The sequence below is a fragment of the Raphanus sativus genome, chromosome 8 (genome assembly GCF_000801105.2).
Source record: "Raphanus sativus cultivar WK10039 chromosome 8, ASM80110v3, whole genome shotgun sequence".
Lineage (NCBI taxonomy): Eukaryota > Viridiplantae > Streptophyta > Magnoliopsida > Brassicales > Brassicaceae > Raphanus > Raphanus sativus.
Genome location: NC_079518.1, coordinates 26,453,598 through 26,468,395, shown reverse-complemented (window position 1 = coordinate 26,468,395; position 14,798 = coordinate 26,453,598). Strand labels below are relative to the sequence as shown.

At 25.2% G+C, this 14,798-nt stretch overlaps 2 protein-coding genes across 2 annotated transcripts; one reads left to right on the top strand and one right to left on the bottom strand.

Annotated features, from left to right (window-relative positions):
• Nucleotides 1-2,352: 2,352 nt before the first annotated feature.
• On the bottom strand, nt 2,353-3,300 carry LOC108820386 (ETHYLENE INSENSITIVE 3-like 1 protein). The gene has a single exon (XM_018593335.2). It carries the CDS (start codon nt 3,298-3,300, stop codon nt 2,353-2,355), a length of 948 nt encoding a protein of 315 aa, XP_018448837.2.
• Nucleotides 3,301-10,454: 7,154 nt separating this feature from the next.
• LOC108820970 (uncharacterized) lies at nt 10,455-11,761 on the top strand. Its single transcript, XM_056993182.1, has 4 exons — nt 10,455-10,746; nt 10,849-10,963; nt 11,193-11,311; nt 11,404-11,761. Exons 1-4 carry the CDS (start codon nt 10,523-10,525, stop codon nt 11,453-11,455), a joined length of 510 nt encoding a protein of 169 aa, XP_056849162.1. The 5' UTR covers nt 10,455-10,522; the 3' UTR covers nt 11,456-11,761.
• Nucleotides 11,762-14,798: the final 3,037 nt, after the last annotated feature.

Below are 14,798 nucleotides of genomic sequence, written 5' to 3'. Positions count from 1 at the left end.
GGTTAATATTTTACTTTCATTGTTAATATGTTTTGAGTTATCCTATAATCTATATTTAAAAATAAATTATTATTCTAAAATTATGTTTTTTATTGCAGTTAAGTTTATGAGTTTATATTTAAGTTGAATTAGTTGAGTCACTCATGTTATGAATATATTGAGTTAAATATACTCTATCAAATTCAAACTTAAATATAATTGTTTTATTATATTTAAGTTAAATCAAATTAGTTTTATTTATCATTTAAATGTGCATGTGTTTTCACAGTATTTATCAAATTATATATTGATTATTAAAAAATATTAGAAAATAAGCGATGATCAATAGGAAATTACAATTTAAGTAACTGATACATTTTTGAAAGTTCATGAATACATATCAATATTACAATATTTAAATTTTTTTATAAATTCTAAATATTTTTTTCCTTAGATTTATTGAATTGTAACTAAGCTAAAATTTATTTTAAATAATCTTAAAATGAGAATTCATATTTGTCTTGGTATTTTTATTATGGTTATATTAACTTTCACAAACATTTTAAACATAAAATTTAAAAGTAAATTTAATATTAACAAATAAATAATTTAAGTAGTGATAAAATGTAATATATCTACCTTGTCAGAGTATATAGTGCTATGTTATTTTAAATATTTTGTAATTATTTGATCAAAAAAGGTTTAGTTTTAATTTTTTTTTAGTTTTTAATATCTAAAAGTAAGCACGAAAAATATTGTGATAGTATTTGAGAAGTCATATTATATAATTAAAATATAGTTTTAGATATTTGTTTGCTCTAACTGAAAAATATTATAGTCAACTAAATATAAAAAATAAATAGAATATTTCAATACTAATTATAATTTTTTTTAGTCCAATAAAAATATATCAATTAATGTTACTTAAGAAAATGATAGATATATAAATTACTTCTATTACAATGAAAATATATGTTTTTATATTTTTAAAATTATATTTTAAAATAAATAATATTTCTTTTTCTATATCACGATTATATGTGTGAAAATTCTTTTATGAAATCACATTATATAAAAATATAATTTTTAAATTTTTTTTTACTTTATACATGTTTCCTTTATATTATATATGTTATTTGTAATTTTTTTTAAAAAAGTAAATAAATTTCAACAATAATATTTAAATGTAATAATTTTAATTCATTAAAGGTATCACTGTAATCAACCATCGTGCGAGTAAACGTGAGCGCGACACATAAGAAACTGACTTCTCAAATAATATATAGAAACTTTTTGATTTTGGATAATTATTATTTTATTTTGTGGGTAATTTATATGTTGTATCCATTAAAGGTATAAATAATACTAACCACTCTAACTTTTTTTTTATTTTTAAAAATATACATTTTTTTATTTTGGATAATTCTTATCATTATTAATTTTAATATTATCTAATTAAATAATTAAATTCGTTTTATTTTATGTGTAATTTATATTTTTGTTTATTAAAGGTATAAAAGATATTAACCACTCTAACTTTTAACATGAGAGTTCCGTTGCCAAAAAAATCAGGTACTTGATTAACTTTTAGTTATGTGTTTTGTGTTTTGTTTAATTTTGAACTCTTTTATTATAAGATTTTTACACAAAACAACACAATATGTATAATAACTATTTTTATTTTAATATCTATTTTTAGATTTTAGATAATTCTTAATATTATTACTTTTAATAATTTATTTAATCAAAAGAATCAAAAATTCGATTTTATTTGGTGCCTAATTTATATGTTGTATTCATTAAGGGTATAAATGATATTAACTACTCTAACTTTTATTTTAAAATATTTTTCTGATTTTGGATAATTCTTTTCATTATTAATTTTAATCATTATCCAATTTAATAATTAAAATTCGGTTTTATTTTATAGGTAATTTATATTTTTATTCATTAAAGGTATAAACGATATTAACCGTATTCATTAAGGGTATAAATGATATTAACTACTCTAACTTTTATTTTAAAATATATTTTTTTGATTTTGAATAATTCTTATCATTATTAATTTTAATCATTATCTAATTTAATAATTAAAATTTGTTTTTATTTTATAGGTAATTTATATTTTTATTCATTAAGGATATAAATGATATTAATCACTCTAACTTTTAACGTGAGAGTTCCGTTGCGAAAAATCACTTCGAAAATAATAGTATAGATCTGAGAGCTAAAGATATGCCATAACTTAAAAAAAAAAAAAGATTTGTGATCGCATAATATTCAGAAAGTCAAGTTTTATTTTTGAAAACAGTGATTAACCATTTATTTGGCAGATAGGTGAAAGAAGCGATCATACTATATACCAAATAAAATTCAAGAAGAACCATACAAGCTTCTATGCTTCTGTCTACCATCGAACAATGACATATTCAACGGTTCGGATGATTCAAACAGACAATCTCGGTTTGGACAACTCGGTTGGTAGTTTTTTCTTGAATTCATGTTTTGAAATCCGAGATTGATCGCGAAGTTTGAAGTATTCAACATTTTCTCATGTCTTGAGGCCTCTTCTTGGTCAATAACGTTAAACCAAATGTCCTTTTCTTTAGTAGTCATCTTATTCCGCAAGCTTTTGGATTGAGTAACAATCTCACGTATTGTACCAGGAGACAAATGCTTAATAACTGAAGTCAACACACCAATCTTCCATGACTTCTTCAAATCATGAGGCTTCTTATAAGGCGGCGCGAGACCTTGATCTCTAGGCCACCAATACTCTTCCCCTGTAGGCCACCATGGTGGTCTAACTCTTTTCTCAAAAGGAAACCTTCTCTGCGGAGGATCACAATGTGGCATCAATGCTGATAAAAGCCATCCAAGAGTCGGATCTTGAAGTTCTCTTAGCGATTTTCGAACTAGTCCATTTGCAATAGCGTTACAATCTTCATTAATCATATTATTTAATTCTTGGTGTTTTGCTATAGCAAGTGGACCATTAAGATCAAACCTGACCTTATCTTTCCACCATTCTTGAAGATTACTAGAAGCACTTATAATAGGTCTCCCTTCCTCGGGAATGATCCCGTAGACAAAACCTTGGGCGTTACACACTTCCATCATCTTAAACATATACTTTGAGATCAGTTGCTCATCGTCTCTTTCTTTATTCTTGATATGTTCCTTTAGACGTTTTAACCGCATTTCCTGCGTCCATATCCTTTTCTCAAGCTTATCCACATCAAACTCATCATCGGTGTTGCCATTATCATCAGAGAAGAAGAAACCTGTGTTGCTACGCATTCCCATCTCGCTGAACACCATTGTAGCTTCCTACAAGAGTATAAAAGAACCAATACACAAAGAGCAACAATCACTAAAATGTTGAATAGATAAAACCCACAAGACACATAAAAAACAGGACGAGTCGAGACCGAATGATATACCTCAAAGGTGTTGTCTCTTCCACTCGGCTGATGAAAATATACAATATGTGTATATATATTTGTTAATCTGACCAATTATTAATCATATATAGTTATGACATAACTAGAGGATTTTGTTTTGACCAAAAAGAAAAATAGAGGATTTTGTATTTACTTTCATGGTTACAAATCTGCTTAGGGTATTTGGTAAATATCTTTCCTTGAAATCACTAAAAAGAGAGATATTCAAAACGATCTTGGTCAAAGTTGTTTACCTATATTTAACTGACAATTTCATTGACTTAAGACTCTATTATAAGTAAAAAGTTTCAAGAATATCTCAACATTAATATAATTATTTTATTATGATTTCTATATAGTTAAATACTTTTTAAAATAAAAATAAACCATTCATAAAGACACGAATGACATATAAGTTTTTTAACTCATGATTTATTAAATAAGAATCCTTTTGTTTGCTGTTTCTCCTGTTTTTAACACTGATAAATTGTTTATATTTATATTGAAAACAATATATTTTATGCATTCTTACTAGTTGTTTCTGATAAATTGTAAAATTTTAAAATATTAGTTGTGAGTATTCTTTTTGTCAGGTGAGTATTTGAATTTGTTGAACTATTAATAGCACAATTAGTGTCACAATAAAAATACTCAATAATAAAAATTCATATAATATTATGGATAAAAATCTTTAAGTTTTATTTTTTTCCTAAGCAATCAAATTCTTTTTGATTTTACAGTTTAAAAGTCCATTCATTTCTAACCAATTAGATATGCTATCCAATAATATTTATTTGGAAAAGATTATATTCTTATATTAGTTTAAAATATATTCTATGATTCCATTTAGGAAAAATGATGTGTAATAGTATTACTGGATATATATAATTTTATTTGATTTAAAATTATAATTATCAAAATACTATAGAAAACAATATTATACTAACGGAATATATTTTCAAGCAATGCACGTTTAAAAGTATTTGCAAACAATATAATACAATTGGATCTCACTTATTAATATTTTCTGCTAATTATAATATGAAGTATAAGGCATACAATTCTTAAAAAAATAGATGAATGTTTTTACGGTAAGCCGTTAAAATATTTGAAAATAATTTTATCAGTTTTAAGTTGAGCAGTTGGCGAATTAGCTTATTTTATATTTATATTTATGAATATGAAAAAACTAAAATGACATCTACATTGTGTGCGGAAACACGGCTGAATGGACGAAGGCCAAGTACGCGAAGGAACAGTGATCTCCGTTGAGTTACCATGACAATTTTGGCATATCCGGCCAAAAAACTCAAAAGTTCCATTTTTTGAGTGTTGTCTTTTAGAGAAATTTTATGAAATATACACGATTTTCACCTAATAGGTAAGTTTCACATGATGTGACATCTATATTATCCCTACTTTTATGTCTCTCATTTATTTTTATTTTCCATTTTTGACTATTTTTTCATTTTCACGATCCTTTTCCATTTGTTATATGATTCTTGTGAAATCCAGTGTTATTATTTCCTCCGATGATTGATGTTTTCATCCACTTCGATAACTTTCCTTTTTAATTTACTTTTGTTCTCACAACGAACTTTTGTCTTTATCATCAACATTAAACTCTTTTCATCAAATTCATATCCGTCAATCTATTTTTTAAATCTTTCAACCGTTACAAACTTTAATTTCAACGAGATTTCTCCACCGAACTACTCATCCTCACCTTGTCTTTGACACCAACATAAGAGTTTTATCAACGCTGAACAAAAAGTGTTATCCGTTAAGAATGTAGAATTTTAAAAATGTAGAAGTGTAATTATTTTTGGAATTAGGTATCAAATAAATATTCAGTTATTTATTGGTTAACATCTTACCCACCATTTATGGATTAGTGGTATATTTTAAAAGAATCAGTAACATACATAATAAATATTCAAATTTTAGGATATAATCAGAGATTACTAAAGACATGTATTATTTAACAAATTACGTATCAATTAACAAACATTGTATTAGACCAATGCACCAGCTAATAAGTCAGATAAACTATTTATTAGCTAAAAATCCATATATCAGTACAAATAATTATTTTGTATCCATGTATCAGTTATTACCTGGTAGTAGTTATGATTGAACGTCAATTCTTATCCTTTGGATACTTGTTTTGTTATCGGCTACGAATAATTGATAGCATTTTATCCACCATCTGTCAATTAGCTGTACTTGTTAAAAGAATCAGTAACATACATAATAGTAGATATTTTTTTTTGTGATTAATTATACCATGTGTCACTCAGTAAATATGTATGGTAATAAACTGTGTATCAGTTAACAAATATTGAATCAAACATAGATATTTGCTATAAAATATGTATCAATTAAAAGATGTGATAAACCATCTATATCTATACTATTAAAGCAGGATCCTATTCTGTTTTTTACTAAAAATACCCTTTTCTTTACTAACATTACTTATTTCATTAAGGATAATTAAGTAATATTAATAACACATTTATATTGGATCATTATTTTTGGATCCAGCCCACTACCCACATCATCTCTTTTGGGCCATTTGGGCCGATTAAGAAATCATATCCAATTCTTATTTTTTTCTCCAAGTTCAAATAATTTATTTTCAATCATTCTTAATATTTTGTGTAGTGAACAAAAATTAATCACTTAATTATTATGTTTTTCTGTTTTTAATATAATTTAAGCATTCATAAAAAATTGAATTTTTTCATTGAAAAGTATAAATCTTTACTAAAAGTATATAATTTTTTTATTAAAAAAATTAACCACATAATAAAATAAATTTATCAGAGTTATAACAACTTAATTCATTAAAAATAAAGTTTAATTTTCTAAACATAAATACTCATTAGACCTGGACGTTCGGGTACCCATTCGGGTACAGATCGGTTCTTTCGGGTATCAGATTTTTTGGGTTTTGAAATTAAACCCATACGGGTATTATAAAATTTTGGGTCGGGTTTGAGTCGGATCTTTCTGGATCCGGGTGGGTTTAGTTCTCATGCATAAGAACCTGAAAATAACCAAATTATCTAAAACGGGTTCGGTTATTTGTACTCAAAGTAACCAAAGTATCCGATTCGATTCAAATTTTTGTATCCAAATTACTCAAAAGTAACCAAAAATAACCAAAAGTAACCAAAAATATCCATTATATACAGTTTTTTGGATAAACTTTTATCCAAACTATCATATTTTATCCAAAAATACTCAAAAGTACCGAAAATAACTACTACAGTTAACTTATAATATTAATTTAAAATATTAAAATAATTATAAATATAATTATAAAATATATTTTTAGATATATATTCACATTTCGGATATCTGCGGATACTCATTCGGTTCGGATTCGGAACCGGTTCTTCGGATATAGCAATTTAGAATTTATTCGGATATTTATCCCGGGTCTGATCGGGTTCGAGATCCTGATTTTCGGGTCGGTTTCGGGTTGGTTCTTCAGGTCCGGATATTGTGCTCAGGCCTATACTCTTTTAAAATGAAACACGATAAAGAAAGATAAAAAGCTTAAGTCTTTTATAAAAACATTTACTAAATATTTGTCAATTTAAAATAATAAAGGAAAATAAACCCGCGCTTTGAAAGCGCGGGTCAAAATCTAGTCTATATTATTAAAGTTGAAGTACAAAATAGGAGTGTTTAGAGACATGAATTGCAGTTTAAAAAGAGTTTTGTTTGGAAACATGAATAACAATATTAAATGAGAATTGTTTGGAAACATGGATATCAGTATATATACTTCTTTTTATTTACACATTTAGTCATTGTATTTATAAAAAAATAGGTATTTCCTTTTTGTAATTTTTTTATTTACAGATTTTACCACTACATTTAAAATCAATTTAAATTAATTAATTATAATTCCAAACTTATCTAAACAAATTGATGTCTCCATATATTGATCATTATTAATATGTAAAATTACTATTAAAAAAACATTTCACTTATTTTAGCCAAACACAAAATATATATATATTTTTTATTTTTTTACAAAATCAGTTAGGCATAAATATTCGGATACCCATTTAGGTACGAGTCGTTTCTTTCGGGTATAGATTTTTTTGGGTTTTGAAATTTCATTTTAGTACTTCCTTTTGTGTTTTTTTTTTATTTATAGATTCTACCATTGCATTTAAAATCAATTTAAATTAATTAATTAAAATTTCAAAAAATTATCTAGACAAATCGATATTCATATATTGATCATTATTAATATTGTAAAAATATTAGTAAATAAAAAATTTCTATTTAACTTCATTTAGCCAAACACATAAAAATATTTTCTATTTGTTTACAAAATCAGTTAGGCATATACATTCATGTATCCATTTAGGTACATGTCGTTTATTTCGGGTATATATTTTTTCGGGTTTTGATATTTCTTTTTAGGTACTTCCTTTTTGTATTTTTTTTATTTACAGATTCTACCACTGCATTTCAAATCAATTTAAATTCATTAATTACAATTCCAAAACTTATTGAAACAAATTGATATTCATATATTGATCATTATTAATATTTTACAAATATTACTGAATAAAATTTTATATTTCACTTAATTTAGCCAAACACATAAATATTTTTTATTTGTTTACGGAATCCATTAGAAACAAATATTTGGGTAACCATTTAGGTACTGGTCAATTTTTTTCGGTATAGATTTTTTTGGTTTTGATATTAGGCCATGTTTGGATATAAATTTATGTGTGAGTTTCAAATTGAATCCCATGGGTCTGTATGAATTTTGTTCTGATGTATAGAAAACTAAAAATATTCAAAAAACAAAAGTATTTGAAAATGATTTATATTTGAACAAAAAATAATGGCTGCACATAACAAAAAAATAATATAAAAGTACTGTACATTTGCATTCAAAATCATTTTTTTAACAACAAACTACACAAATATGTTTATTTGTATAAAAAATTAAATTAAAATGTAAAAATTTAATTAATATAGAAATATGTCATATTGTTTAAACAAAATATCAATATAAAAGTATTATACATTTGCGTTCTAAAATTGTTTATTTTAACAACAAGCCAAATAAATATATATTTATTAGAGAGAGAATAAAACAAAGCAAAAAAACACATAGTTTACCAGAGAGATTCTATATGTCGAACTTATTATAAAGAAGATTTTATTAAGATAAATACATTCAATAATTACAAACAAATAATATCTCTATAATATTATTTGAGAAGTCAGTTTCCTACGTGTCGCGTTCACGTTAATTCTCACGATGGTTGATTACATTGATACCCTTAATAAATTAAAAACACTACAGTTAATACCTATTATTTTTTTTAAGTTTCCTTTTTGAAATTTTCCATATAACATATATATTAAAAAGGAAAATTTATAAATTTTAAAAATAAAATTTAAAAACGAAATATATGTATATATAATATAATTTCATTAAAAAGGAAATTTCACAAGATAGTAGTATTCTATTTTCAAAATATTTTAAATAAAATAAATTATAATTTTGAAGTAATAAATACTTACTTTATATCTATTGTTTCTTAGATGAAAAATATATATTTGTATATAATGTGATTTTATAAAAACAAATTTCAGAAATATAATTTTGATATTAGAAAAAGAAATATTATTTATTTTAAAACATAATTCTAAACAATACAAAATATATATTTTCAAAGTAATATAAATATTTTGATATATCTATCTAATTTCTTAGATGATTACATAAAATAATAAAGTAACATAAACTAATCAACCTTTATATCTAAAATCTCTATAATATTATTTGAGAAGTCACTTTTCTATATGTCGCACTCACATTAATTCTCACGATGGTTGATTACACGTATACCCTTAATGATTTAAATTGTTATTGTTAAATATTTTTTTGATTTTTTAATTTAGTTTCCTTTTTAAATTTTTCCAAATAACCTATATAATAAAAGGAAACACTAATAAATTTTAAAAGCTAATTTAAAAACGAAAATATATGCTTATATAATATGATTTCATTAAAAAGGAAATTTCACAAAATGGTAATATTCCATTTAAAAAATAACATATATATTTGTATATAATGTGATTTCATAAAAAAAAAATTCACATAGATAATCTTGATATTAGAAAAAGAAATATTATTTATTTTAAAACATAATTCTAAACAATACAATTTCAAAGTAAGAGAATATTTTTAACATATCTATCTATTTTCTTAGATGATTACATAAAATAATTAAGTAACAAAAATAAATATATGTTTAATTGGCTAAAATAGTTTATAATTAGTATTATTGAAATTTTTTATTTATTCTCATATATTTATTTGAATATAATATCTTTCAATTACAACAAAAATATCTATAAATTATGCTTTACTTATATAATATAATTTCTTAAAATCAATCACAATTATTTTACTGCTTATTTTTAAGAGTTACTAAAAATAAAAAATAGATTTTAACAGTAAACATCTTTTGATCAAACAATTATAAAATATTATCCAAATGATAACTAAATAGACTATAAAACAACAAAACTGACTAGATATAACATATCTAAAAGTGTATGTCTAATTAAAGTAATATAATATTATTAATATAAAATATGCATATAAACTATTAAATTGATATAAATTAAAAGTAAATAGAAATTAATTATTATAGTATATCTACTTTATAAATATTTTAGATCCGTGCATGAGCACGGGAAAATCACCTAGTATTTCATAAAAGTGAAAATAATACAGAAATGACGGGTCAAAATCTAGATAGAGATTAGAGATGACCATTCTTACTTTTCGTCAATTAATGCCCCTTCAGTTTTTGTAGCTTCAAGTTCTTTGGCTGCTTTTTACTTAAATCCGACCGAGTTTGAAAGACTCCGACAACAAATGGCTTTGGCCCATTACGAACATGCTTTGAATTCAAAGGCCCAATTAAAAGCCTAAAATAAAGAAGACATAAAGTGTGTTCTGTAACTTCTGTTTCGTCTGAATCGAATTCTAATTTATTTGCACACATTTTTCTCTGATCTTGCACGGAGACGACGACGAAAGAATGCAGTTCTTCGGTGGATCCGAGATATCTCCGTCGCCACAGGTACCGACGGCGAGTGGAAACAACGCGCACATGATGTACGTTTTCAACCGCAACGGCGTGTGTCTCCTCTACAAAGAATGGAACAGGCCTCTTCACACGCTCAACCCTCAGCAAGATCACAAGCTCATGTTCGGTCTTCTCTTCTCCCTCAAATCCCTCACCGCCAAGATGGATCCCGTCAAGTTAGTGATCTCACCCTTTAGATCCTTTTTTTTATGGATTTGAATTCTCGATCTGATCCAATTTGGATCTCTCTCTCTCTCTGTGATGATGATGATTTGCAGTGCGGATAAGGGGAATCTAGGGGTTCCACAGTTGCCAGGACAAGGATGCTCTTTCCATAGTTTCCGTACGAATACGTACAAGCTAAGCTTCATGGAGACTCCCTCTGGTATTAAGGTCAGCTTCAAGAACTGTCTCTCTCTTGTAAATTCAACCTTAAAGTCATTGTCTTTAGTATTTTATGTTAGAGAAGGTGAAGAATCTTTAGGATATTATATGTAAGAGTATGGTAAAAAGAAGGTGAATGTTAAACATGAGCATTCATTTCAGACAGATGTCAAACACAAAGTCATGTATAAGTAAATGTGATTAGTAAGTTGTTTGTGCTTATACTCTTTTTTTGTAGATTATCTTAGTAACTCATCCAAAGACTGGAGATTTGCGCGAATCCATGAAGTACATTTACGGTTTATACGTTGAATATGTGGTGAAAAATCCTATCTACAACCCAGGATCTCCAATCAAGTAAGCTTTCAATGAATAACGTCTTCTTTATTGCATCAAGCAGCAAACCGTATTGTCTGTCCTGACTATGTTTTTTCATTGGGTCTTTTAAGGTCAGAGTTGTTCAACACTGCACTTGACCAATATGTGAGGAGTATCTCATAGTGTTGTGTGCATTACAAGATTTGGCAATTTGGAACTTCACAGAACTTTTGTCTTGAATAAATTCTATGGAGAAGAGAGAATTGTAGTAGAGAGACCGATCTCGTGTCAAGACTGTTTTTTCTCTGCGAATGTTTGTTTTGCGTTTTTAATATAACTAGATTTTGACCCGCTCGACCGAGTGGATATCAATTTTCATTTTTTTCTTCGTTTATATTGAATATTATACATGGTTTGTAATGTATGTACTAATACCATATATTTAAAAATAACAATGTACTTAGTTACATCAAATATTTTTTTTGTATATATTCTAAAGTAAATTATATGACCAATATTTATTGGACATCATATAAACAAATCAAACATTTGTATAATTAGATTTATGTATAAAATATCTAGAAAATAAATTTCTAAATTAAAAGTAAAAAACATATATAAATATGAGTTAGTATGGTATTAAAAATTGATACATTAGTTATAACATTTGTAAAAAAAATAAAAATATAGACAATTTATTCCATAGAATATTCAATTTGTATAGTTGTATCAATAATTTTCAAAATAGAGAAGGTGTATGCACTGTGAAAATATTTTAAATCACGTTAGCAAAATTTCCAAAAAGTATAGATTTTTTTGAAAATTTTAATTAGTTAAAATAGCTAGGAATGTAATCTAAATTTGTAATAAGTATTTATCTGTATAAGTGACTATATATATTTTAAAAATGTACGCGATTAAATAATTGTTTATATGACATTTTTAAACATAATAATTATAATTTATATTGAGTAATTTTATTTTGTTTTATAACCCATCAACTGTATAATTCACACTTTTAGAATACAACCCAATATATCCGTACAAATGTATTTGTTATGGATCAAAATTTATGATAATGTATAATAAAATTGTTGTATATATTATTTAAAATATATGGTGTTATATATTTTATATTTTCAACATTTATCATACTGAACTTACATTGTGGTATTATTTATATGAAAAATATATGTGATATAATATTTTTATATATTATATAAATGATTATTTTAATGTGACTTTTATTTTTAGTTATTACTAATAAATAATAAAAATATAATTACATGTTTAAAAATAATAATGTTTGTTAAATATTTAAAGCTATGTTTATTAATTATTTCCAAACACACACACATATATAAGAAAATAGGAAACAAACAATGAATAATATAAATTAGGTTTATTAATTATTGTTGCCAATTTTTTTTATTTCGAATTCGATTTTAGAAATGTATTAATTAAACAGAAAAAATAAAAATCATAAAAAGTATCCACATTAAATAGAATTTGGTTTTGGAAATACATTAATTAAACAAAAAAACAAAGAATTTTTAGGAAACACACATTAAATAACTGAAAAAGACAAACATTAATATAAGAAAATTAATTAAATGCTCAGTGGTATATCATCTTTTATACAATAAAACAGAAGTCAATTGACAATTCTATGAGTGACATGTGGCTTTTATCATTTTTAATTAAAAATAATTAATTTTTGGAAATTGTTTTAGTTGCTAAATATTTTTTTTATCAAAGACAAGTAAACCGATAAGCAGTTACACACCCATGATTCACGTAACTTCCCCATTCCACGATTTTTAATGTATTATTTTTTTAATGTATTATTTGTTTGGTTCTAATCATATATATCCCCTAATATTCGAGAAATTACCACTATCGTAAAGTAAAAGGTGAGACTGAAGATGGTGGAACACGAAGACAGAGGAACTGAGATCAAAGAATAATTGAAAACAACACTCATTCTCCTTTGTCAAGAGTGAGTTAGTTTTTTATTTTGTTAAATGAAAAATGAGTTGTTTTGAACTTTTGTTTCATCTAACAGTGATAAATTTTAATGATTCTAGAGTTTTGTTGACACCGCATCATTAAAAGGTTGAACGATTAGAGGAACATGGAGATGGATGATCGTTTCCATGTTTACTCTTTTTATATTTTCATTCTATTTCATTTTTGTAGAATTGCCAGTTAAAAGTCAATCACATGTGTTGACGTGTTGTTCTGACATTTATATGCAAGTAATTTTCAGTGAAAATCAAACCAATATACGAGCCGTATAAAGATTGAAAAAAATTACCGAGGAAGGGTGATTTGAAAATAAGAAGGAAAATCATCTAGGCATCCGGATTCATGAACGTTAGTACCATCTTTTAACAAATCGGTGAGTTCTCCTTTTCTAATCCTATAGTTTTTTTTGTTAATCATTCGTTATGACATTTTGGTTGATTTTGCTGAGATTCTTATAAACTATTTCAACTTCTTCAGCTGAAATATTTAACCTTAAACATTGTTTGCTGATTTTGTTGTGAATTTCGTTTGGTTGATGTGTTTGATTGCAAAAAGTAATAACGTATATGTATGCTTTAAAAGAATATATATATCTCTAACTATTTAATCATACTTTCTATAAATATATAAGTATTTTATATATAAGCAATCATAATAACTAATACTTAGACTTATATTTTAACAAAATCATATCCTACACCATTCATACACTTTTGATTTTCTAATTACCGTTTTATATTCTAAATATAATGTGATCCTGCACATAGTAGGGGCCATAATACCATAGTACTAGACATAATTAAATATATTCAAATTCTCTATTTATTTTTATTCATAACTATTTGTATTTATTTTTCAGATTTAATATAATAGAAATTTGATTCAGAGTAACAAAATATTTTCAAATTTGGAATGGAATATTATTAGGCATAGTAATGCCCATGCATAGCATGGGCCATAATCCTAGTTGTAAATAATACTAAAAACTAAGGGATATTTTTAAAGTGTATTTTTATTTTAATAGAATAGATGTGGTGAGAAGTTACTGTATTTATTGGATTGTTATCAAAATGAAATGATTTATTCGACCCCCATGCACATTGGGGGATGTGATGGGTTTTGCTCAACACAACACGTGATGTGGTTTTCTACTCATTAAACCCTGTTTATCTTTCTTTTTTCCTCTAATTATTTTATTTTAGGGAGAATTTGCTCAATATACACATGCCGCGTAGAGGGGAAGCCACCCAAGCCAAAGATTGAGACATCCAAATTAATAGAGCATATTTTTCAATTTTTTTAGTATCGATAAATAAATAAATTTTGTGGGTTACTTTGTTAAAATATTACTTATTAGGTATTTTTAGTTAGAATAAGATTTATTGCACTTATCATCCAAATTAATAGGACGTATTTTTAAAAAACTAATTATTAGTATTGATAAATAAATAAATTTATGGGTTCTTTTGTTAAAATATTACTTATTAGACATTTTTAG

What these genes read in the sequence shown, in the direction of transcription:
- LOC108820970 (XM_056993182.1), top strand. Translation starts at nt 10,523, where the DNA reads ATGCAGTTCTTCGGTGGATCCGAGATATCTCCGTCGCCACAGGTACCG. An exon ending in GCCAAGATGGATCCCGTCAA is followed by an intron (nt 10,747 to 10,848) that starts GTTAGTGATCTC and finishes GATGATTTGCAG; the next exon opens with TGCGGATAAGGGGAATCTAG. An exon ending in AGACTCCCTCTGGTATTAAG is followed by an intron (nt 10,964 to 11,192) that starts GTCAGCTTCAAG and finishes CTTTTTTTGTAG; the next exon opens with ATTATCTTAGTAACTCATCC.
- LOC108820386 (XM_018593335.2), bottom strand. Translation starts at nt 3,300, where the DNA reads ATGGTGTTCAGCGAGATGGGAATGCGTAGCAACACAGGTTTCTTCTTC.